At 40.4% G+C, this 25,388-nt stretch overlaps 1 protein-coding gene across 1 annotated transcript in view; it reads left to right on the forward strand.

Moving 5' to 3' along the window:
• Positions 1-25,388, forward strand: part of LOC136874450 (kelch-like protein 10) — an 85,326-nt gene that overhangs the window by 28,095 nt on the left and 31,843 nt on the right. The window contains exons 5-6 of the mRNA XM_068227808.1: positions 9,811-9,959; positions 20,388-20,574. Coding sequence (XP_068083909.1) covers positions 9,811-9,959; positions 20,388-20,574 — 336 coding nt within the window. The remainder of the gene's footprint in view (positions 1-9,810; positions 9,960-20,387; positions 20,575-25,388) is intronic.

Below are 25,388 nucleotides of genomic sequence, written 5' to 3' on the forward strand. Positions count from 1 at the left end.
GAGAGGATAACATAAAATAGTCGAGTCACTTACTGTAAAGTAGGATAGTACGAAATGTTCTTCAAATGTAAATAAAATGGTTACGTCTGCTATGGGAATTATACATATGATCCTAATCTTTCAAATGCGATTTTCTTGAAATCACATTTTTGTGACTTAACACCTTTTGTACATGCAACACAGAATTTCATTCATGTTCTAAGAAATTATTTATTTATTCATGTGCCACTAATGCTGAACTTCCGACACTTAGAATACCAGTAGCAAGGAAGCAGGGTAGCAAGGAATCTAAGTAAACAAGCTAGCATACCTATTCAGAGAGCTGTAAGAATTATAATCAATGGAATTATAAATATAGATAATATAGATAAATATAGATAATGTATCTTTCTCTCCCCTGATGTCAACACAACCATCTTACCAGATAATTGCCAGAGAAAATAATTTCCTCACAATTGATAAGCTCAACATTTTCTTAAGCACAATATTATTACAAACAATTATACTAATTCCATAACTATTATTGGTTTTTAATTGTTTGCTGAGGACAACTGTTGCCAAATGGTCTAAGTGCTTTGTCGGTGTCATTTATTTACCTCTAAAGAACTGAAATCAATTCAGTATAATTATTTTTGTTTCTAATGTTCAATATCACTATGAAGGGAAGCCTCCATGGCTCAGGCGGCAGCGCACCGCCCACTCAATGCTGGGTTCCGTGGTTCAAATCCTGGTCATTACCTGTGAGATTTGTGCTGGACAAAGCACAGGCAGGACAGGATTTTCTCCAGGTACTCCAGTTTTCCCTGTCATCTTTCATTCCAGCAACACTCTCCAATATCATTTCATCTGTCAGTCATTAATCACTACCCCAGAGGAGTGCAACAGGCTTTGGCAGCCGGCACAATTCCTACCCTCGCCACTAGATGGGGGCTTCATTCATTCCATTCCTGACCCAGTCAAATGACTGGAAACAGGCTGTGGATCTTCATTTTCAGTATCAGTATGAGGCTTGTTTTAGATAAAATGTTTGGACATTTAAAAAGCCTACAATACAGGGTGCGCACAAATGATTGGAGCAGTTTCAAAAAATGCCTGTTTGTTTATTATTTGTTGTAACATTACAAAATTATATAGACAGACAGAAAAACTCACAAAGTTTTTTATGAGCCTACAAGTGCTCAATATGTGCTCTATGCGTGACTCTACACACATCAGCTCTATAGTCAAGTTCGTCCGCCACCCAACGTAGCATGTCGCTGCCAATTTGACCAAAGGTGTTGATGAGCAGGCTCGCAGTTCTGTTAGATCAGCCGGTAATGGTGGCATAAAAACTGCATCTTTCACATAACCCCATACGAAGAAGTCACAAGGGGTGAGGTCAGGAGAACGTGGAGACCATGACATGAGGGATCTTCATTCCCGATGTAACCAATCCATCTTTCTGGAAGTCTGCTGTTCAGAAAGTCACAAACATCAACATGGAAATGAAGTGGAGTACCATCCTGTTGGTAGATGAAGTTCATGCTATTGGTCTCCAACTGTGGCATGAGCCAATTCTCCAGCATATCCAGGTAGATATGCCCTGTAATGGATTTTTCAGTGAAGAAGAACGGACCGTAAACTTTAAATTTCAAGATGGCACAGAAAGCATTAAGCTTGGGAGAGTCACAAATGGGGATATACAGTCCCCCAAATTCGTACATTGTGCTGTTAATTTTACCACTCAGAAAAAATGCTGCTTCATCATTGAAGACAAGGTTGTCACAAAATTCATCTTCCATACGCTCCTGAAAACTTGCACAAAACTTAAAACGGTTCACTTTGTCAGCCGGCGACAATGCTTGGAGCAGATGCAAATGGTAAAGCCGCATCTGCAAACTTTTCCTTACGACTTTCCAAATGGTCGAACGAGGCATGTTCATTTCCCTGCTCGCTCGAAGAGTTGACTTTCGCAGGCTAAATTCAAAACTGCGTCGCACATGCTCAACCATTTCTTCAGGCACCCTAGGCCGGCTTAATGATTTTCCCTTGCACAGGCATCCCATAGTTTTGAACTGTTCATACCATCGGAGAATGGAGTTGGCACTGGGTGGATCATTCTGATACTTTGTTCTAAAGTTTTGTCGCATGGTTGTCACAGATTGGCTGGAATGAAATTCCAGAACAGCATATGCTTTTTCACTGTTACTTGCCATCTTTGCAACTGTTGGAGTAGAGGACGCATCGTGTCTGTCTGACGGGCGTTGGGGGAAGCACAATGTACACTGACTGACAGAGCAAATGCAACACCAAGAAGGAGTGGTCAGAACTTTATGCCAATTGCAGGGTAGACTGACGCCACTGAGGTATGCTCATGATGTGAAATGCGCTGCTGTGCTGCGCACGTAGCGAACGATAAATGGGACACGGCGTTGGCGAATGGCCCACTTCGTACCGTGATTTCTCAGCCGACAGTCATTGTAGAACGTGTTGTCGTGTGCCACAGGACACGTGTATAGCTAAGAATGCCAGGCCGCTGTCAACGGAGGCATTTCCAGCAGACAGACGACTTTACGAGGGGTATGGTGATCGGGCTGAGAAGGGCAGGTTGGTCGCTTCGTCAAAACGCAGCCGATACCCATAGGGATGTGTCCACGGTGCAGCGCCTGTGGCGAAGATGGTTGGCGCAGGGAGATGTGGCACGTGCGAGGGGTCCAGGCGCAGCCCGAGTAACGTCAGCACGCGAGGATCGGTGCATCCGCCGCCAAGCGGTGGCAGCCCTGCACGCCACGTCAACCGCCATTCTTCAGCATGTGCAAGACACCCTGGCTGTTCCAATATCGACCAGAACAATTTCCCGTCGATTGGTTGAAGGAGGCCTGCACTCCCGGCGTCCGCTCAGAAGACTACCATTGACTCCACAGCATAGACGTGCACGCCTGGCATGGTGCCGGGCTAGAGCGACTTGGATGAGGGAATGGCGGAACGTCGTGTTCTCCGATGAGTCACGCTTCTGTTCTGTCAGTGATAGTCACCGCAGACGAGTGTGGCGTCGGCGTGGAGAAAGGTCAAATCCGGCAGTAACTGTGGAGCGCCCTACCGCTAGACAACGCGGCATCATGGTTTGGGGCACTATTGCGTATGATTCCACGTCACCTCTAGTGCATATTCAAGGCACGTTAAATGCCCACCGCTACGTGCAGCATGTGCTGCGGCCGGTGGCACTCCCGTACCTTCAGGGGCTGCCCAATGCTCTGTTTCATCAGGATAATGCCCGCCCACACACTGCTCGCATCTCCCAACAGGCTCTACAAGGTGTACAGATGCTTCCGTGGCCAGCGTACTCTCCGGATCTCTCACCAATCGAACACGTGTGGGATCTCATTGGACGCCGTTTGCAAACTCTGCCCTAGCCTCGTACGGACGACCAACTGTGGCAAATGGTTGACAGAGAATGGAGAACCATCCCTCAGGACACCATCCGCACTCTTATTGACTCTGTACCTCGACGTGTTTTTGCGTGCATCGCCGCTCGCTGTGGTCCTACATCCTACTGAGTCGATGCCGTGCGCATTGTGTAACCTGCATATCGGTTTGAAATAAACATCAATTATTCTTCCGTGCCGACTCTGTTTTTTCCCCAACTTTCATCCCTTTCGAACCACTCCTCCTTGGTGTTGCATTTGCTCTGTCAGTCAGTGTATTCATACCACTATTCAAACAAAACAAAACGAAACTTTGAGGGATACTTGCCTTACAACATCAAGCACCATCACCGTACCTCTAATAATATGGCTGGAAATAATTGACAAAACCACTCAAATCATTTGTGCACACCCTGTAGTGTCCCTCGAAACAAAAACGTGCTTTTGATAAAATCTTATTTGAAAGTTTAGGATCATTTGTGTAATTTCCATAGCATATTTGAGGATGGTTGCCCAGTTGTACTTCCTTTTAAAACAATAATCACCAGCGCCACCACTTCAGAACAAGATCTGGGAATGTCTTGAAGACTTCAAGGTGTCAAAGTGCCTGATTGACAAAGTATAGGTGCTATACCAGAATTTTTACAGCCTTGTTAAGATAGGCAGTGGACTAATCCTATCAGAATAGTTTGAGACAAATAGAGGTGTCCAGCACAGAAGTGCCCTATCACCACTCCTTTTCAAAACAGTAATGGTCAAGATCATAAAGTCTATCAAGAAAATGGACAATGAACCAAATACCCTGGTATTTGATGATGATGTGCTGTTATGTGGTCATTAGCCTACATCTATCAGCTGGTTCTTGAATGGTATCACTTTTTCATCTATGGCTTCGACTGTTTGAGTGATAGACTCTGAACTGAGCATAATGTAGTCATTTTAATACTTTTTCAATAAAAATAAATGCAACATAGTATGAAATAATATGGTGTACATTACATGAATAAAAATGTTTCACAAATTCATTGCAAAAACCTCACTTTCAGCCCACATAACATAAATAACTACCATATTATGTTCACATATAGTGTTAGAGTATTTTTGAATCTTACTGTTATCCGAAGGCCTTCTCCATTGTATAGATCCTATGATGCTTTTATAAAATAAACATTTTTCTTAGAATATCATTGATCTTTAAATTGTATTGGAATGTTGGAATATAATAATAACATGTCCAGTATATTATTATTATTATTATTATTATTATTATTATTATTATTATTATTATTATTATTATTATTATTATTATTATTATTATTATTATTATTATTATTATTGCCTTCCCTACTGCCAGTCAAAACCAACTTGTGATATTTACATTATAAAGACAGGCCTCCTTGCCTACTACAAGTCACAAACTATTTGGGGTGTTTTGATTGTAATGGCAGGCACCATTGCCTACTGCCTATCACAATTGAGTAGGGAAGTTATCACTACAATGGCAGGCCCCTTGCCAACTGCCAGTTAAATTGAGGTAGGGATTTTTCATTACAATGACAGGCCCCTTTTCTTACTACCAGTCACAGTCGAGTTGGGAAGTTTTCGTTATAATGTCAGGCCTCCTTGTTTACTGCCAGTCTCAATCAAGTTAGTGTTTTCATTATCAAGGCAGGCCCACTTGCCTAATTACAGTCACAATCAACTCGAGGAGTTTCCATTTTAATGTCAATGACAGTTGAGTTGGGGATTTTTTATTAAAATGGCAGGCCCCATCTATAGCCAGTCACAGTTTAAGGATATTGATAAATGGAACTTGATGTGAAGCAATCTACATGTAAAAGTTTAAAAGTGAAAATAGTCATGAATTAATGAAGCACTTCCAGGCATGCAACAAACTTTAAACTTACCAGAGAAGCTGATGCCCTCGAGTTGCCTAGAAAAGTCAAAAATTCCCAATATTTCCCGAGGTGGCCAGGCTGTGTCAAATTTGAGGCTCAGCAGAAGTGTGCAAGTATAAGCACTTTCTCACCCAGCTGGATATTTTCCTTCAAAGCTATGCACTTTATTTTTCATGGGGTTATAAGTTTTCTGAAAGTCCGAAGTAATTTTTAACATCATACCCCAAGAAAGTGTTAAGGGACATTTTAGTGATATTGTGGAAGATAAATACAAGTTGATGTGTATAAGGATGTTTATGTATCTTAATGTTCTTAGAGAACCATGTACATATAAATTTTAATAACAGCCCCTAAGGGGAGTGGAGTATTTTATCAGGGTTAATGTTTAAAAGTAATTTGGACTCTCAGAAAACTTATAAGCCATGAAAATTGTAGGTCATCGCTTTTGAAAAATATATCTGGCTGGGTGATATGCTGACACTTGCATTCTTATGCTAAGCCCAGTTTTGAAACCCCACCCAGCCTGGCCCTCGCTGGGAAATTTTTGATTTTCTAGGGATCCTGAGGGTATCAGCTTCTCTGGTACCAAGTTTTGTGTTTGTAGGATACCTGGAAATGTTTCATTAATTCATGTCTTCTTTCATTTTCATACCTTTATATGTAGGGGCTGCCTGGCCGAGGTGGTAAAGGCATGATCGGTTCGCCCAGAAGGACGTGGGTTCGAAAACCGTCAGAAGTCGTAAAATTTAAGAAATGAGATTTCCAATTCCGGAGGTGCATATGGCCTTGAAGTTCACTCAGCCTACACCAAAAATGAGTACCAGGTTAATTCCTGGGGCAAAGGCGGCCGGGCGTAGAGCTAACCACTCTACCCCATCAAGTGCCGAGATTACGGACAGTGGAAGCCTTTACCTTCCACCCCTCCCAGGGCCATCATGGCCTGTACGGAGAAGACTTTGCTTTTTAGACTTTTACCTTAATATATACAAAGGTATATAAGTAGATTGCTCCAAACTGACTTCCATTTATATACAGTACATATTAATTATAATCGGCATAGGGATGTGGCAACCCCATCGCCCACTGGGTAACCACTGCAACTAAGCTTGCGAGTATTGGCAGGTTAGACCATAAACCTTACTGACATTAGGAAATGCATGTCAGGCACCGGCCACCTACTGTATTAACATCACTTTTAACAATCAAACAAGCCTTGGATCAAATGTAAAACCAATACCAAAAGCGACAAAGCCTTTGTGCAGATCTGTCAGGTATGATGGCTAAAATGGCTCTGATGATAGACAAATAGAAAAATATAACAATTGGGTCTATTAATGTAGTATCCTTAGAAAAGGATGCAAGAATTCAGGAAATCACATGGATAATGACAGAGAGAAACATACCGGTAATGGTACTAGTGAAATAAGAAGAAAAGGGAGTGGTAGTAAGGTGCTGGAGAGGGGATATAAAATGTGGTGGTCAGGAAGAGACAAATGAAGAAACAGTGTTGCAATAATAGTAGTTAAAGAACTGGTCAACAAAGTACTCAATGTGGATTATGTTTGTGATAAAATAATTAAAGTTCAATTAATGATGGAAGGAAATATCCTGGATATAATCCAGGTTTATGCTCCTCAAATAGGTTATGAAACAGATGAAAATGAAGAGTTTATCACTAAATTGGAAGATGCTGTAACATCTAACAAGACTGTACTTGTAGGAGACTTCAAAGCTAGAGTTTGGAATGATAGAGGAGGATATGAAACAGTTATAGGAAACCATGGAGAAGATCACAGAAATGATGAAGGGAGAAATGTGTCTGAGAAATAAATGGATCAATGATAATGGATGGTATAAGAAAAGAGAGAGTCACAAGTTAACCAGAAGGTGTAAATATGGGGGGAAAAGACAGGCAAAAATCAAATGCTGGAAACTAAAAGATAGAGAAATCCAAGAGATATATAGGGAAAAGATTAAAATTTTTTTTTTTGTTATTTGTTTTACGTCGCGCCGACACAGATAGGTCTTATGGCGACGATGAGGCAGGAAGGGGCTAGGAGTGGTAAGGAAGCGGCCGTGGCCTTAATTAAGGTACAGCCCCAGCATTTGCCTGGTGTGAAAATGGGAAACCACGGAAAACCATCTTCAGGGCTGCCGACAGTGGGGCTCGAACCCACGATCTCCCGAATACTGGATACTGGACGCACTTAAGCGACTGCAGCTATCGAGCTCGGTAAGATTAAAATTCAACTTCCTAAAGATGAGAGGAAGAATGTTGAGGAAGAATGGAAAAGGTTCAAACAGGCTTTAGTCAAAGCAGCAGAAGAAACCTGTGGAAGGACAACAACAAAAGTCAGACACAAAGAAACTCCATGGTGGAACAAGAGAATTGCAAATGCAGTCAAGAAGAAGAATAATGTGTGGAGGAATGGTTCAAATACAGAACGGAACATAATAGAGACAAATGGAAATGACTAAGCAGAGTAGCAAGGAACATGATAGCATTGGCCAAAAAGATGTCCTGGGAAAAATTTACAAATGTAGAAGAGAATTATAAGAATGACAAGAAAATATTATACTGCATATTAGGTAACAGAAGGAAGCAAAAAGAAAATACATTTAAAGTCATCAACAAAGATGGAAAACTTGTGTGGGAAGAAAAGAAGTTTTGAAAGTATGGACATAATACTTCCAAATGAAGGACAAAATGAAACAAATGAACCCAAGAAAATAGATGATAAAATAAATATCACCATTACAGTGGAAAGGATGAATAAACGATCAGATGAAATAGGAAGAGAAGATCAATGCTGGCTATAGAGAAAGCTCTATTAGAAATGAAAAATGGCAAAGCTCCTGGAATAGATGACATTGCAGTGGAAACGATTAAAGCTGCAGGACCTATTGGAATGCAGTGGCTGTATAGAGAAATCAAGAGAGTATGGACTGACAGAGAGATTCCTGATGATTGGACAAGGGCAATTATTGTACCTATTTTTAAAAAGGTAATAAGGCACTTTGTGAGAACTACAGAGGGATAGCATTACTGTGTCATTGCACAAAGATTTATGAAAAAATAATCTTACAAAAACTCAAGAACAAGATAGATTCACAATTAAGAGAAGAACAACAAGGGTTTAGATCTGGGAGTTCAACTATTCATGCCATATTTAGAGCTAGACCAGTAGTAGAAAAGAAATGGAAATTTGGGAAAGACATCGCAGTTGCATTCGTAGGTATACAAAAGGCTTATGACATAGTTAGAAAAGAAGAGATATAGCAAGGCCTGAATAGAACGGAATTGTCAAGAGAAATACAATTCAGAATTTATGTGAAATGTGTTATAATAGATGGTAAAAATCAGGATGGTTTAGAACAGACAGAGGAGTTCAACACGGAAGTGTACGTTTACCAGTGTTCTTTAATATAGTGATGGACAACATTATGAGGAAAGTTTGCCAAGGGTCCACAGCAAATGATATGAAAGTCATAGCATATGCAGATGATGAAATGATATGGGAAGAAAATGAACAAAAATTTGAAGAACAACTAAATATTTGGCAGAGGGCAATTGAAGAAGCAGGCATGAAAATTTTAATGAAAAGTGAAGTAATGAAAATCAGTAAAGAAAACAAAACATTGAAGGATGTTAGGTGTAATGGAAAAATTCTTAAAGAAGTGGATGCTTTTAAATACCTAGGAAGTAAGTAAGCTGACTGGGAAAGGAAACATCAAGGAAGAAATTTTATTACTGTGTATCAGACATAACTAGAAATTGGAAAGTACCTACCAAAGCAAAAATCATGGTATATAAATTCTATTATTTGCCACATGAAATAGGAAAAGAAGATCTACAACCTATGGAGCAGAATGTTGGACTTGGACAAAAGAAAAAAATCTGAGTAGATTATAAGCAACAGAGATGCACTTTCTGCGAGGGATTTTGGGTAAAACGAGGAAGGACAAGATAAAAAATGAAACCATACAAAACACACTACAGATCAACCCTCTAAAAGAAACTACGAAGAGAAATAGGGTGAAATGGTTCGGCCATGTCAAAAGAATGGAACAAGAAAGATTACCAAGAAGAGCTCTGGAATGGACAGAATCTGGAAGAAGACCAATTGGAAGACCATGAACAAGATGGAGGGATCAGGTGGAGGATGACATAAATCGGAGAGGACTACAGTGGCAGACAGTGATGAACGATAGAATGTGGGAAAAAAGAGAATATTGGAGGAGGCTCTGTGAATGACCTGTATAAGCAGAAATATATCAGGAAGAAGAGGAGAGGACATATAGATTATAAATATAAATCAGTGTTATACAGCACATAGGGCTACCTATATCAAAATTCCCAGGAATATTTTATTTCACCTTTATGTAAGTTTGAAATAACAAAATGGATGAAAAATTTATAATTTTATATTAAATTCCATTAATGCCCAGTGATGTTCCTACCCCTGAAAGACTGTGTGCAAACAATGAAAATATGAAGTTCGTTTCAGATGGCCATATCTATGCAATGGGAGGCTACAATGGACACACGCGTCTGAACACTGCTGAACAGTACTCACCAGATTTGAACCAATGGGAAATGATAGCCCCTATGAATATTCATCGGTCAGACGCCAGTGCCGCTGTAGTCCGTGACAAGGTAAATAGTTGGACTATTCTAAAAGTTTTAAATTGTAGTATCTATGGCTTGTAGTTAAGCTCAATGAGTTTCCATCATACTTTACTGTATGATATATAGAAATTAAAGTGGTATAGTAACGTCCTATAAATATTAAGATGAAAGGTATCACTGTATACCAAGTCACTCCATAACATTAGTGAAACCTATTTTAAGTGACCAGCAATGGTTCCACGAAAAGGATAGTCTCTAAGAGGGGTAGTCTATTGAAAGTGGTTGTCATTCTAAAATACCTTTTATTAGTAACACTGTAATAGCCTACTTTAAAATCTATATAATTTTACCAAGCGAGTGGCTGTGCAGTTTGGGTCACGTGGCTGTCAGCTTGCAGTCGGGAGGTAGTGGGTTCAAACCCCACTCTCGGCAGCCCTGAAGATGGTTTCCCATGTTTTCTCATTTTCACACTAGACAAATGCTAGGGCTGTACCATGTGCAATTTCTTCCCACTCCTAGCCATTTCCTGACCCATTGTTACCATAAGACCTATCTGTGTCAGTTCAACGCAAAGCAAATTATGTATGATTTAATCGCATAGAGTACAGGTATTTGACTAGCCCGCCTGTTGGTCATGCTCTGCTCAAAGAAGGGGGTTAAACTTTACTAGCTCGTTTGCACTTTTAGGAAGGTGAAAATCATGCACAAATGATCTGTAACGATACCTAAGGAAGATAAGAGATCATTCCTTCATGATTACCAGGGACCCACTAACTAAATCATTACTACTACTACTACTACTACTACTACTACTACTACTACTACTACTACTACTACTACTATCTTATATCCCCCCCCCCAGATATCACTGTCCAGATCTTCACATAGCTTTTGCCGGAGATTTCTTTTAGAATCCTTTATTAGGTTCATTAGTTCCCTCTTTGATGCCTAATAGTCATCTTCTAATTGTATTAAGTTGACTTGGCTGATTTTTTCCTAGATCTTGTAAGGAGTCATCTCTTGTAATTGCAATCTTTCCTTTACATATCTATTTCATTACAAATTATAAATCTCATTCCATATTGACGGTTATCACTTCACAATAAAAAGTATTTATAAAATCCTCCTTATCAATACAAAGGGCAAGGAGGATTTTATAAATACTTTTTATTGTAAAGTATCTATTTCATTGTTCTAACAGTAAGGGACACGTTGGTCCCCTCAATTGGCTGGTCCTACAAGCAAAAATTCCAGTATTATGAACCATCAAGTCTAGGGTCGCTATATTCCGCACAATATTCTCCCCTACGATCTGCAGTTGGTGCCCCCCACAGAGGCGACTTGATGTTTATGTCTTCCAAAATAATAGATTCAATACCTGACGCCATACAGTCCTGAACTCTTACATCTACCTCAGCTTTGAATATATCAAAAGGAATGTTAGGAGAGATATAACAACAATAAATCTGACATTGCTGAAGTTGAATACACAAATATCCTTCTTCTGCCTTTATGCTTAGGACCTCCAACTTATCATTTTAAAACAATGCAGCTACATCACATCTTTTGTCTGTGAACCAACCACCTTCAGCTACTCACTTTCTGTTTGGCTCACTAACAAGCAGTAAGTCCACTTTCTTTCCCAAGGCTGTTGCATACATAATGTCATGACTGTCAGATTTTCTCATGAGATTTGCCTGAAGTATGTTCATCATTGGCCATTTAATTAAAGGGTACCAGTTCAACTCCCAACTGATAGAAGGAAAGCCATAGCGATGGAGTTGATTCCTTGTACTAATGACAGACTTGAAATGGAATAAGATTTTAGTGTTGCAGAACCGTTTACTGTGGTTGAGCTACAAGAGGTAGCACGCAATATGAAGACTGGTAAGGCACCTGATGTAGATGGCATCCCACCAGAAGCCATCAAGTATGCAGTTGAGGTGGCACTTAGCTGGATCTTATCAGTCTTCAATGATTTACTGAGAAAGCGTGAATTCTCCGATGAGTGGAAAGTAGCCAAGCTAGTGCTGTTATTGAAGGCAGGGAAACTATCATTAGATCAATCAGTGTACAGGCCACTTTGCTTATTAAACACCTTGAGCAAGCTTTACGAAGGATTGATTAAAACGAGACTGGAGAAAGAATTTGAACAACAGGGAGGACTTTCTTTGAACCAGTTTGGATTTAGAAAGGGCAGAACCACAACCCAAGCTATTGAGAGGGTGATTCAAATACAGGCAGAAAGCAGTGAGAAATGGGCTGTTTTGATAACGCTAGATGTCAAAAATGCTTTCAACATTGCTTCTTGGAGCATTATTTTGAGAAAACTTCCTAGGAAGAACGTTTCTCTGTATCTACAACAAATAATTGCTAAGTACTTCAAAGGACAAAGAATACGACTTGATGATTTAGAAGACCTTGAAATGAGTGCTGGCATTCCATAGGGATCTGTCCTAGGACCCACCTTGTGGAACATTCTATATGATGGTGTCCTACATCAGCAGATGACAAAAGGGACAATATCGGTTATGCAGATGCAATAGTGATAATAGCAGAGAATGTAGAGGAACTGACCTTCCGAGTAAACGAATCATTGAGACGAGTTAACCTTTGGATGGTATACAATAAACTGAGACTGGCACCACATAAGACTGAGGCTGTAATTTTGAAAGGTTCCAGAAATTGGAAGAATGTCCACTTCTTATTAAATGATATAGAGATTGACCAAGGAAAGTTTGTACAATACCTTGGGGTTCTTATTGACAGGATTGCACATTTGGTGCACATGGGAGGGCAGTAATTCAAAAGGCAGATAAGAGGACATTGGCATTAGCTAGAATTATGCCTAATATCGGGGGACCAAGAACAGTTAAGAGACCATGTGCTCTGCAGTATATTCCATTTTACTCTATACTGCATCTATCTGGCACAATGCACTCAGGAAGAAGATTCACCAAGAGCTATGGAAAGAGTACAGAGGAAAATGCTGCTCAGAGTTATCTGTGCTTATTGAACTGTTTCGACAGCAGCTTTACAAGTTGTAGCTGCCAGTATTCCCATTGACCTGCTCGTGGTGCAGAGAAAAGTTTGGCATGAAAGGGGTGCAGCTCTATCTGCTGAAGAAAAGAAAGCTTTGAGGAACCAGCTCTTACTAGACTGGCATCGCCGATGGGTTGGCAGAACCAATGTTGGCCAATGGACAAAAAATCTAATACCCAACATAGGAGGCTGGCTTAAATGTAGATGTTGGCAGGTAGATTACTTTCTGTTGCAGGTCCTGACAGGATATGGAAGATTTGTCATATACGCCATGAAGATGGGAAAGATGCAGTGAGATGTTTGTTGGTACTGTTCTGAAAGGGATACAGTTGAACATACTTCTTTCTACTGCGTTCAATAGGAAGAAGAATGAAGGAAAGCCTGCCAACAACTTGGCCGACGACTCACGCCAGGGAATCTGGTTCAGATCATGTTGGAGAGCCTGCTTGCCAGGAACACAGTAAAGGCAATGGCGACATGCATTATGGGGACGAAGAAGAAAGAAGAGAAAGGAAGATTATAATGATATAAATCACTACATTCTGATGTCATGCTTTCAAGCAGTTCCAGAATGGGCCGAGCGAAGAGGGCAGAGGTTTTTAGTTGGTGGAAATCCAACTCCCACACAGAGTGGTGTCTTTGAAATATTTTCCCCTGCCACAGAAAAAAAAAAACCACCTACTACTACTTTTTTTGCTATTTGCTTTACATTTGCACCAACACAGATAGGTCTTATGGTGACAATGGGATAGGGAAGGAAGTGGCCATGGCCTTAATTAAGGTACAGCCCCAGCATTTGCCTGGTGTGAAAATGGGAAACCATGGAAAACCATCTTCAGGGCTGCCTACAGTGGGAATTGAACCCACTATCTCCCAGATGCAAGCCCACAGCTGCGCAACTCTAACCACATGGCCAACTCACCTGACTACTACTACTACTACTACTACTACTACTACTACTACTACTACTACTACTACTACTACTATTACTACTACTACCACCGTGGTCATAGTTTTCATACTGTACCCTTTAGAGCTATGGCAGACTGTTTAGAGGGTGACTCCCTCTCTCAGGCCAGCACATTTGTTATGGTGATTGTGACATGGGGAAGGGTGAGGCAGAAGACGCTGCTGCCTATGAAAGGAACTGTCCTGGCATTCGCCTTAGTAAGGAGAAAACCACGGAAAACCATTCTCAGGACACCTGATGGTTAGACCGGCCTACCGTCTCCCGAATGCAGAACTGAAGAGTCAAGCTAAAGCCGGGACCACCATTCCGCTGAAGCCTACTCTGCTTGGTATCACCCCTAGAAATATTCTTATTTATAGAGAAAAATTAAAACCAGTGCTATATCAATGTCTGAAACGCGATCATTTCCTATGTTCCTATTTGCTGCAGGGCAGTTCCTATTGTCCCCCAATAGAGCTCACATTATTTGTGGTCCACTGCTACCACATTGTGTGAAAACAATGAAACCATGGAGCCTGAAAGTGGTGTGTCGTGGTGTGTTCTGGATGTAGTTCCTGAGTCTGCAGCGAGTTTCAAGTCTGTTGCCCGCATATTTTATTGTGTTTTTTCTTGAAGTAGACATGGAAGGACATCCAAGAAGTGAAAAGTACCCATTTTTATATGACCGAGGACATGATTGCAAAATTGCTGACAAGAAGATTAGATTGTAAGTTTATCTTTTTTAATTTACAATAAATTTGGTTCATAAAGTATATTCTAATTTATTATTTTCAATAAATTACCTTAAACTAATTGCCACATTTTCTCTTGCTGGAATAGGCCTCCTCCAGTTTGTTGCAAATTTCTTTATAGTTGGTTCCAGTAGATTTTACGTCTGGCTCCATGGCTAAATAGTGAGCGTGCTGGCCTTTGGTCACAGGGGTCCTGGGTTCGATTCCTGGCAGGGTCGAGAATTTTAACCATAATTGGTTAATTTCGCTGGCATGGGGACTGGGTGTATGTGTCATCTTCATCATTACATCCTCATCACAATGCACAGGCCATCTACGGGTGTCAAATCAAAAGACCTGCATCTGGCAATCCGAACTTGTCCTCGGACATTCCCGGCACTAAATGCCACATGCCATTTCATTTTTCAACAGATTTTTTAACATTTCAAAACATTAATAAGACATTTGAAAGTAAACAAAAAAATCTATCTTCAAAACTTTTTAATTCTCAACATAATCTGCGGTATTCACCTAATTGTTATCGATGCAAATTTATTTCATGAACCCACTTCTACTTTTTGGCCTTTCTTACAAGACTAAATAAGGCTAACATGTCCTCTTCATTGGAAGAACACCACATATTAAATGTTACTCTTATGTTGACAAAAAGCAACTGAACTTTCTAGCTGCTCACATGCCCTACCGTGTTGTATTATGTGTGACATCTCCAGATTGTAGTCCGCCTTGGGTTTGACGACGTTCTGCTAGTACCTGTAGGCTGCATTCTGTGTGCCCAGGCCTTAACTCTTTGCTTGCCCCTAGCCCAATGGTCTTGTCACTAGCTAGACATAACCAATCTAGCCCAATGATATTTTCACTAGCCAGACCTAACCAGTCCAGACCAGTGGTCTTGTCACTAGCCAAACTTCAAGCAATCTAAATCAATGGTCTTGTCACTATCTGGATGTATCTCATATTCTGTCATGTCTTTCACCAGCCAATGATCTTGTTACTAGCCTGACCTAAGATGGCAGCCTTGTATAGTGTGCTGTGACGCTACGTTGGATTCTTAAACTTTTTTTTTTTTAATGAACTGCTAACACGGCGGGACCATGCGCTTGGTCTGCCACTGCTAAGCAGAGTCCTGGAGGGGCATGCCAATCCAGCTGATGAGCCCAAATGGCACGTCTGGGTGAAACTCTGCAAAATGCACATGACCTAACCACCCAAAAGCTGGTTCTGTTCCTGTGATTGTAAGATCTGTGGCCGTGAAAGCCATTTTTGATAGTTAGTAAAGTTTTACCAAAGAAGGGAGCTGCACAATAGTTTTAATCATTACAAGTGGCTAATTTTCATGCTTCTATTGTGTGCATTGAACCAAAAATTTTATGTAGAGTCTTTACAATTTATATTAATTAGGTTAGGTAACAGTGGAGCAAACAGTAACAATTAGTGGTATGTTTTACCTACACCACCCTTTCTAATTGGCAAAACCATAGTCAAAAGAATTTTCCCATTATCTTGAACCCTAATAAGAGCAATTTGACCCCTGCACCTTATCTTGTGCAAGCTTCACTAAAGATATCATATGTATGGCTATTTCATGTAGTGTGCAAGATGTATGAGACAGGAGAAGTCCCATCCGATTTTCAGCAGAATGTTGTTATACCTATTCCCAAGAAAGCCGGTGCTGATAGGTGTGAAAACTACCGCACCATTAGTTTAGTATCTCATGCCTGCAAAATTTTAACACGTATTATTTACAGAAGAATGGAAAAACAAGTTGAAGCTGAGTTGGGAGAAGATCAATTTGGCTTCAGAAGAAATGTAGGAACACGTGAAGCTATCCTGACTTTACGTCTGATCTTAGAGGATCGAATCGAGAAGGACAAGCCCACATGGCATTCGTAGATCTAGAAAAGGCATTCGATAATGTTGATTGGACCAAGCTATTTATGATTCTGAAGATGATAGGGATCAGATACCGAGAACGAAGAATTATCTACAATCTGTATAAAAATCAGTCTGCAGTGATAAGAATCGAGGGCTTTGAAAAAGAAGCAGCAATCTAGAAAGGAGTGAGGCAAGGCTGCAGTTTGTCCCCTCTCCTTTTCAATGTTTACATAGAACAGGCAGTAAAGGAAATCAAAGAGAAATTTGGAAAGGGAATCACAGTCCAAGGAGAGGAAATCAAAACCTTGAGATTTGCCAATGATATTGTTATTTTATCTGAGACTGCAGAAGATCTCGAGAAGTTGCTGAATGGTATGGATGAAGTCTTGGGTAAGGAGTACAAGATGAAAATAAATAAGTCCAAAACAAAAGTAATGGAGTGCAGTCAAACGAAGGCAGGTGATGCAGGAAATATTAGATTAGGAAATGAAGTCTTAAAGGAAGTAGATGAATATTGTTACTTGGGTAGTAAAATAACTAACGATGGCAGAAGTAAGGAGGGCATAAAATGCAGACTAGCACAAGCAAGGAAGAGCTTTCTTAAGAAAAGAAATTTGCTCACTTCAAACATTGATATCGGAATTAGAAAGATGTTTTTGAAGACTTTCGTGTGGAGCGTGGCATTGTATGGAAGTGAAGCATGGACGATAACTGGCTCAGAAAGAAAGAGAATAGAAGCTTTTGAAATGTGGTGTTACAGAAGAATGCTGAAGGTGAGATGGATAGATCGAATCACGAATGAAGAGATACTGAATCGAATTGGTGAGAGGAGATCGATTTGGCTAAATTTGACGAGAAGAAGAGATAGAATGATAGGACACATCTTAAGACACCCGGGACCTGTTCAGTTGGTTTTTGAAGGAAGTGTAGGGGGTAAGAACGGTAGGGGTAGACCAAGATATGAATATGACAAGCAGATTAGAGCAGATGTAGGATGCAATAGTTACGTAGAAATGAAAAGGTTAGCACAGGATAGGGTGGCATGGAGGAGAGCTGCATCAAACCAGTCTATGGACTGATGACTCAAACAACAACAACATGTATGGCTAAATATCTTGTATTACCATCGAATAAGAGACTTCCTCTTAAAACAATAAAAACCTCCCTCTCCTCCAGCCAACATTCGTGTGCTTTTCTCCATTTACCTGAACTACCTAGATGGCTGACTAGAGCTGGGAGCGGAGCGAGTAATACTGATGAGTAATCCGGTTTTAGCAGTAGAGCACACCACCGATACCCTCCTCTTACAACCGCAAATACTCGCGGAGGACCAGAGCACAGTGTAGCGCACAACACATGTGTAACAAACGGAGACCACGACGTTCGGATCACGGAATATCTTCAAACTTTGTGCACTTTTAGTAGTCGATTAGGACAAGATAATGTTCAAATAGTAAGGCATACTACTAGGCGTTTTTGAGAAAATTGCAAGAGAATTTTCGCGTCAAATATGTACCGGTGCGTTGAGGCCACGAGCACGAGCACGAGATGGCGACGATCGAGTGATTAGCATTCAAGCTCCGTAATCGCTGGATCACTGGATTGAGTGCCGCTCATCACTTTTTTGTTTTTCAACACTGGCCATGACCGCCTCTGAGGTGTAATGGTTAGTGTGATTAGCTGACACCCCCCAGAGGCCCCAGGTTCGATTCCCAGCTCTGGCACGAAATTTGAAAAGTGGTACAAGGGCTGGAATGGGGTTCACTCAGCCTCGAGAGGTCAACTGAGTAGAGGTGGATTCAGTTCTCATCTCAGCCATTCTGGAGGTGGTTTCCTGTGGTTTCCCACTTCTCCTCCAGGCAAATGCCGGGATGGTACCTAACTTAATGCCATGGCTGCTTCCCTCCCTCTTCCTTGTCTATTCTTTCTTGTCTTCCCATTCCTCCACAAGGCCCCTGTTCAGCATAGCAGGTGAGGCCGCCTGGGCAAGGTACTGGTCATCCTTCCCAGTTGTATCCCCACCCCAAAGTCTCGCGCTCCAGGACACTGCCCTTGAGGCGGTAGAGGTGGGATCCCTCACTGAGTCTGGGGGAAAAATGGACCCTGGAGGGTAAACAGATTAAGACAGAAGAAAGAAAGATATTTTTGTAATGATAAATCCAATAAAAGTTCATGCAAATACGCCTTTTTTTCGTTATCTTACCGTTGAATTGTAATATATATGAAAGAATATGACCAGTGTTGAAAAACAAGACGACAAGCGGGACTCGATCCAGGGAACCAGCGATTACAGAGCTTGAATGCTAACCACTCGTCCACTGCCGTTTCGTGCTCACGATTGCAATGCTGCCGGTACATACTTAACGCGAAAACTTCTCTGTGATTTTCTCAAGAACGCCTTAGTGGTACACCTTACTACTTGCACATTATCTTGTCCTAATAGACTACTAAATGTGTACGAAGATTGAAGATTCTCCATGATCCGAACGTCGTGACCTCCCCTTGTAAGAGTATTGTACTTGTATTCAGCCTGTGCTTCTTAATTTGCGTCTATATTTCCTCCGCTTGTTGTGTTTTGCAGATAATGCAAAGTATATTAGATAATAATTGTGGTATTAGTTTGATATTTAATCCCATTTTTACATGTTATTGATGTTTTAGAATATTTAAGGAATTAAATAAATTTGTACAGAAATTTGTACCACAAATGCCACGAAAACCACTTAATGCATTGCAGTTCTTTGAAATTACTGATGATAAAAATCAACAAAATGCAAATTTTGCAGCCTCATTTACGCGACGGGTGGTGGCGTATCAAATTTGTGGGATCATATCAAGAGGCATGACAAGGACGAAATGAGCAGATCGGCTTCTCCAGCAGAAGACAACATTGCTGCATTCAGCAAAACAGTAATGTTGTGAGAAAAGGGCATTGAATTTACGTTGTCGTACCAATAATGTATTTAAACCTGCCACCACATTACATTCACTCAGTAGTTCACTCGGTTCAACTGCTCCGCTCCGCACCGCTCCATCCCCACCACTATGGCTGACCTGACCACGACACTTTAGCTAGTAAATACAGCAGAATACGAGAAGTTCAAAATACTGTTCTCTTAGGTCTTGTTTGTGATAACATTAAGATAGTTCACTTTTGCAGTTAATGTTTACCTGTCTGATATTATTGTTAATGCTCTGAGGGGAATAAACTGAAATTTGATCATATTAATTTTTTTACGTAGTATTTCCCACCCGGTGGCTCATTCATGCCACCCGGTTGGCGAAAATTTCTGGGGAATACTCTGAATTACCTGTTATAGAAAGTAAGCAAACTAACGGAGCTGTGCTCAAAGCTAAAAGTGACGCTTGGCAGAAAATATGTAGTGAATTCAATCTATATACTGACGTTAGTCAACGTATGATCAAGCAACTGAAAGAACTGTATGAAAATCATCTCTTCCGTTTGTAATTCTTTCTGGAAAAGTCCTATCATATTCCAAATATTCAAGATACAGAAGTTCTCCATATAATGCACCTGCCATATTTTGAGCTAACAGAGAATTTAACTGCTTGAATGTGGGCAGTTAACTGTGAGTTTAATGGATTGTTAATCTTAACCAATGTTGATTAAATGCTAATTTGGTTATGTTCGCTCTTAAATTCTTTTAACAGGCACTTAAATGTTAACTGAGGTTCAATAAACTGGGCCAAACTCTGAATATGAAGAAGGCTGTTAGGAAATAAGACAATATAGTAAGAAACGTGCAACATCCTATGATGACGATTACATTATGCCTTGAGATGAATTCAATAAAATCATGTAAATTTCACACATTTCAGATCTATATAGCTGGTGGCTATGATGGGCGGGATGTGCTCAGTTCAGCTGAAATGTACGACCCTGTAACGGACCAATGGACTCTCATCATGCCCATGATCAACCCCCGATCTGGTGTTACTCTTTTGTCATATGAAGACTGTCTCTATGCACTCGGAGGGTTCAATGGCTATGCACGGCTTGGTTCAGGTGTGTGAATAGCAAATATTGTCCATATTTTTATTCATGTAAGCAAATTAAGGTTCCTTTGAAATAGATCTTTTATGAATAATTTTTGGATACTAGTAGTATTGTCCAATACTTCATTTTTATGTTATAATACTCTACAGGCTAGTAGCTCTTATACCCAATGTTGTTGGGTTAGCTTTTATACAATTCCAGCAGTAATGCCATCTAGCAGAGATGATTGACACCAGGATAGACAGACCACACCCCAATTTACAGGACTGGTAGTTAGTCAGTAAATGTTATTGTTGATGAGAGGGCTCCAGAAGAGGCTGTCTTAAAATTTTCCTTTCTTCTGTCATATTTCCTATCAGTCCTCCTAGGTAAAAATCTGATTGCTTCCTAGTTAGAGATATTTAGGCATCTGAGGTGTAGGGAAGCTTATATTATTCCAATCTGAAATTTTGGCCTCACTAGTATAGATTTTAGATTTTAACATTTTTATGCTCATCAAATAGCTGTTCTTCATTAGCAGAGAAAATGGCCTTTACCTCTACAGAAAGTTGTATTATTTCCACCTGAGCTGATGGACAAAGGCAGGGAAGCTCATTTAAGAGAATGTATAATGGGTCCATTGCTGGTGAGTTGCTCTGCTGTAGAAATCAGACACATTTCAAACTTGATTAGTGGTTTCTTGATAGACTTCATTAGGTGATGATTATATTAGCTCCGTCTACAGAGCCCCCCTTTGGATGGGGGCTGTAGAATAACATCCACAGTATATTCTGCCTCATAAGTGATGGCTTATTTGGGCCCCAGGGGCATGAGTTTGTGTCCATGGGATCATTAACTGAGTCTTGGCATTGCTTCCACATACTGTACAGATCCAAGGCTAAATGTTTAGCATACTGGCCTTTGCTCCAATGGGTTCTAGGTTCCATTCATGGTTGGGTCAGGAATTTTAAACCTTAATTGGTCACTGAGCTCGATAGCTGCAGTCACTTATGTGTGGCTAACTTTCAGTAGTTGGGAGATAGTGGGTTCAAACCCCACTGTTGGCAGTCCTGAAGATGGTTTTGCATGGTTTCCCATTTTTACACCAGGCAAATACTGTGACTGTACCTCAATTAAGGCCACAGCAGCTTCCTTCCCACTCCTAGCCCTTTCCTATCCCATCATCACCATAAGTTCTATCTGTGTTGGTGCGATGTAAAGCCATTTGTAAAAAAACTTAATTGGTTAATGCCTACAGTTACCAACTTCAACATGAATTTATCTTAGGTAGCACCTCATTCTCATGCAAGGGCAGGTAGCCTATAAGACATCTCATCAAAAGACTGGCACCAGGTCTCTTCAGTGGCCATACACCATATTATTTCTATTATTATTATTATTACTCCACTTACTTGTTCCAGCCTCCTCACTTTAATCTTTCCTATCTGACCTCCCTTGGTCAAATTTTGTTCTCTTACGACTCCAACAGTATTAGATTTACGAGACGTAGGGAGCCTTTCATTTTCATGCCCTTTATGGCCCTTCCCTTCCTTTCACTAATATCATGTTTTTGGAGGACTGGAGCTCTTCCTTTTTCCCCTCTGATTAGTGTTAATAGAGGATGTACTTTCTCTTAAAACAATAATCACAAACACCATCGCTCCCTCTGTAGACCAGTGGTAGTGTGTCAACCTCTGTATCCCAAGTTTGTGGGTTCAAACCTGGCAGAGATAGTATGAATTTTGAAGGGCAGAAAGAAATCCATTCAGCACTGCATATTGTACGATGTTGGCATGTAAGAGATTTCTGGTGACACATTTGGTATTTATCCGACAAAATTACTAAAGATGTCAACTATATTAGAGAGATGTCTGCACATGGTAGCTGTGGCCAAATTATTATTATTATTATTATTATTATTATTATTATTATTATTATTATTATTATTATTATTATTATTATTATTATTATTATTATTATTATCATCATCACCATGAAAGTGAGCTAAGGAAGTTCATCTGATAGTCACTAATCCAGGACAGTCATTCTCAGTTATCTAGGATTTCCTTATTGCTAAAAGCTAAAACTAACACTATCAGCAGTAGTTGCAATTGGGAATTACAAGTGGGGGGAGGGGGGGGGCAAAAATGTACAAACAAAAACATATACCCAGGTTTGTGGGAAATGGTTGAAGTGGGGTGGGGGTATATACATCAAAACTGAAAGAAAGAGCTATAAAGTGGTACATTTTTTTATGCTCTCTGAGCAAATTTCTTCAGAGACAGTTTACCTACTTCAATGCGGTAATGACAGCTTTTTTGGATGTTGATTCAATACTATATAACAAAACTTTCACCAAAGGAACAATATTACAAACATATTATGCAATTAAATAGAAGTATGGTGTGATTATACAATTAAAAATCATTTAGTATTTGACACACACTAACAAACTAACAGAAACTAAAAAGACTGCCAGACAGATGAATGCACACGACAAGTGGGAAAATCATATCTCAGTGTCCACGACCTTGGCAAAATAATATACCCCTGCCACCCTTCCTCACAGCACACGCAAAGTCTCTACTGCATGCTGTGGCATTATACAAATCTCTTAGCAATGACAAACAACATTTTTTGCCTATTTACACTAATAATTTTCTTATAATTAAAGAAAATAAAGGAAAGAAGTAGCTGATAAGACAACAGGGCTTGTACAAATTGCTTTTTTAATAATCCCTATAACTCCTAATAATCCCTAATCACCACTACTGTCTGAATTAAAAAACTATGAGAGTATGAGGGCAACACTTTACTTCTCTGATACACTTAGGCATCTCCCTGCTTTGTTTGTTTGTTTGTCCAACCCTTGTCCCGTTTCCCTACGGGGTCGGGTATGAGGTGAGATGAATTTGTCGTGGCGGTTTTTTACGACCGGATGCCCTTCCTGACGTCAACCTCATCAGAGGAGTTAATGAGAGATGAAATGAATGACGTGATATATGATAGTAGGGAGAGGGTGAAACCCGGTGCCGGCACATAGCCTACTCCTGTCGAATAGCACCAAGGGGTCTGCTCAAGGCTTAACGTCCCCATCCGACGGACGAATCACCATCAACAGCGTCATATGCCCTCACTCCATATGAGCACTGCGGAGAGGTTTGGAATTTAATCCAGGCTTTTGGCACGCAATCTAGTGATTAGAAATTGTATACCACCACCTCCCCTACCCTGCCGGCCAACATTCTGATGGTGAAAATTTTTTCGACCAACGGGACTCGAACCGGCTAACCTCGGTGTTAGACCGTTTTTAGACTTCAGCGCCTTAACGATCATGGCCACCAGGCGGGCTAGGCATCTCCCTGCACTGATACTAAATCAAGTCATATACAGAGAGATAGGAACAATAAAAGGATTACATAATAACAGGTCAGTGTGGGAAGAAGGAGCAATAAAGAAAAAGGAGATAAGCTTAAAGATGAAAACAAAACAAAACAGAAGCACAAGGAGAGTCTCCATATCTTCAAATAAGCTCTCTCCTCTTCAGTACCAGTTCTTCTACATCCACCTCTTCTCAGCCCCTGATGAGCATGTTTCTGTGTCTCAGCTTCATCAGGAGGATGGGCATCAACACTCATTGAGGGGCCACCCTGACTGAACTTCAGTTTTGATGGAGGAATTTCTGGATAAGAATATAAAAGCCACATAAGCACAGGAAAATGTGAGAGACAAAAAGAGAAGAAGAAGAAGAAGAAGGTGGCAAAGGCCTAAGAACTTGGGATATAAACAAAAGAAGAAAGGGAACCCAGCAGGTCTACCGTATATGTAATAGAAAGGAATGAACAAGTGCAAATTAATTCATGTATAGAAAGATGGGGAAATGGAAAGGAGCCCTTACTAGGAAAGACCCAATGGCAGGTCAGTGTATAAAGAGGAAGAAAGGGAAAGAAAGAAAACACAGAAGGACAAGGATAATCTCCATATCTTCATACTCTGCCATCTTCAAATAGATTGACATCACCAATCCCAGTTCTTCTACATGCGTCTTTGTCATCCCCTGACGAGATCATTTCTGCTTCCCAGTTTGATCAGCACAGTGGGCTTCATCTCTCATTGTGGGAAAATCTCAACAGATCTTCAGTCTTGATGTGGGAAGTGCAAGATAAGAAGAAAGCTGGATAAATACAGGAAAAGGGAAGAAACATGAGGAAAATATAATTCATAAAAGATTGGGAACACAGGTCAAACACCAAAGGAGGAATCCTAACAAGATAATGCAAACACAGAAAAAGGCAAGAGACAAAGAGATGAAGATGGAGAATCTGGAAAGAAAAACAAGATTGTTGAGGGGCTGAGTAGAAATAAATAATTACTTAACCTAGAAAAAAATGTACACATTAGCAATTTTTATATTCTCAGTTCAAAACTTCAGAGTTCTCCCTACTATATTAGCTAATTGCCCTTTTCAGACATTCCGTTATATGATATAAACTGCACTTCTGATCAGATAGGGTGCAAACGCACTCATTGTTTGGTTTATGAAAGGTGGTATTCCTGCAAATACAGTGATAAAAGCCATGTATGGCCAGCCTGGTAACAACATGCCTTTGCTCCTGACCTTCTTTAGTCCAGTTTCTGTCACATATAACGCTTGTGCTGTAGAACTCCTCTTCTATCCTTTCTCTCTTTACCTCTCTCTGTCGTTGAAGCTTCTGGCTTGATCTAGTAGCTGGCAAAGAGTGTTTTAATCGTATGTCTTCTATGAAGAAGGTTTCCCTCATAAGAACGTATGGAGTCTTGGTTGTAGGCAGCTCCACATCGTTCATAAATAAACCAGCCCTCAT

Source organism: Anabrus simplex, chromosome 5 (genome assembly GCF_040414725.1).
Source record: "Anabrus simplex isolate iqAnaSimp1 chromosome 5, ASM4041472v1, whole genome shotgun sequence".
In the NCBI taxonomy this organism is placed as follows: domain Eukaryota; kingdom Metazoa; phylum Arthropoda; class Insecta; order Orthoptera; family Tettigoniidae; genus Anabrus; species Anabrus simplex.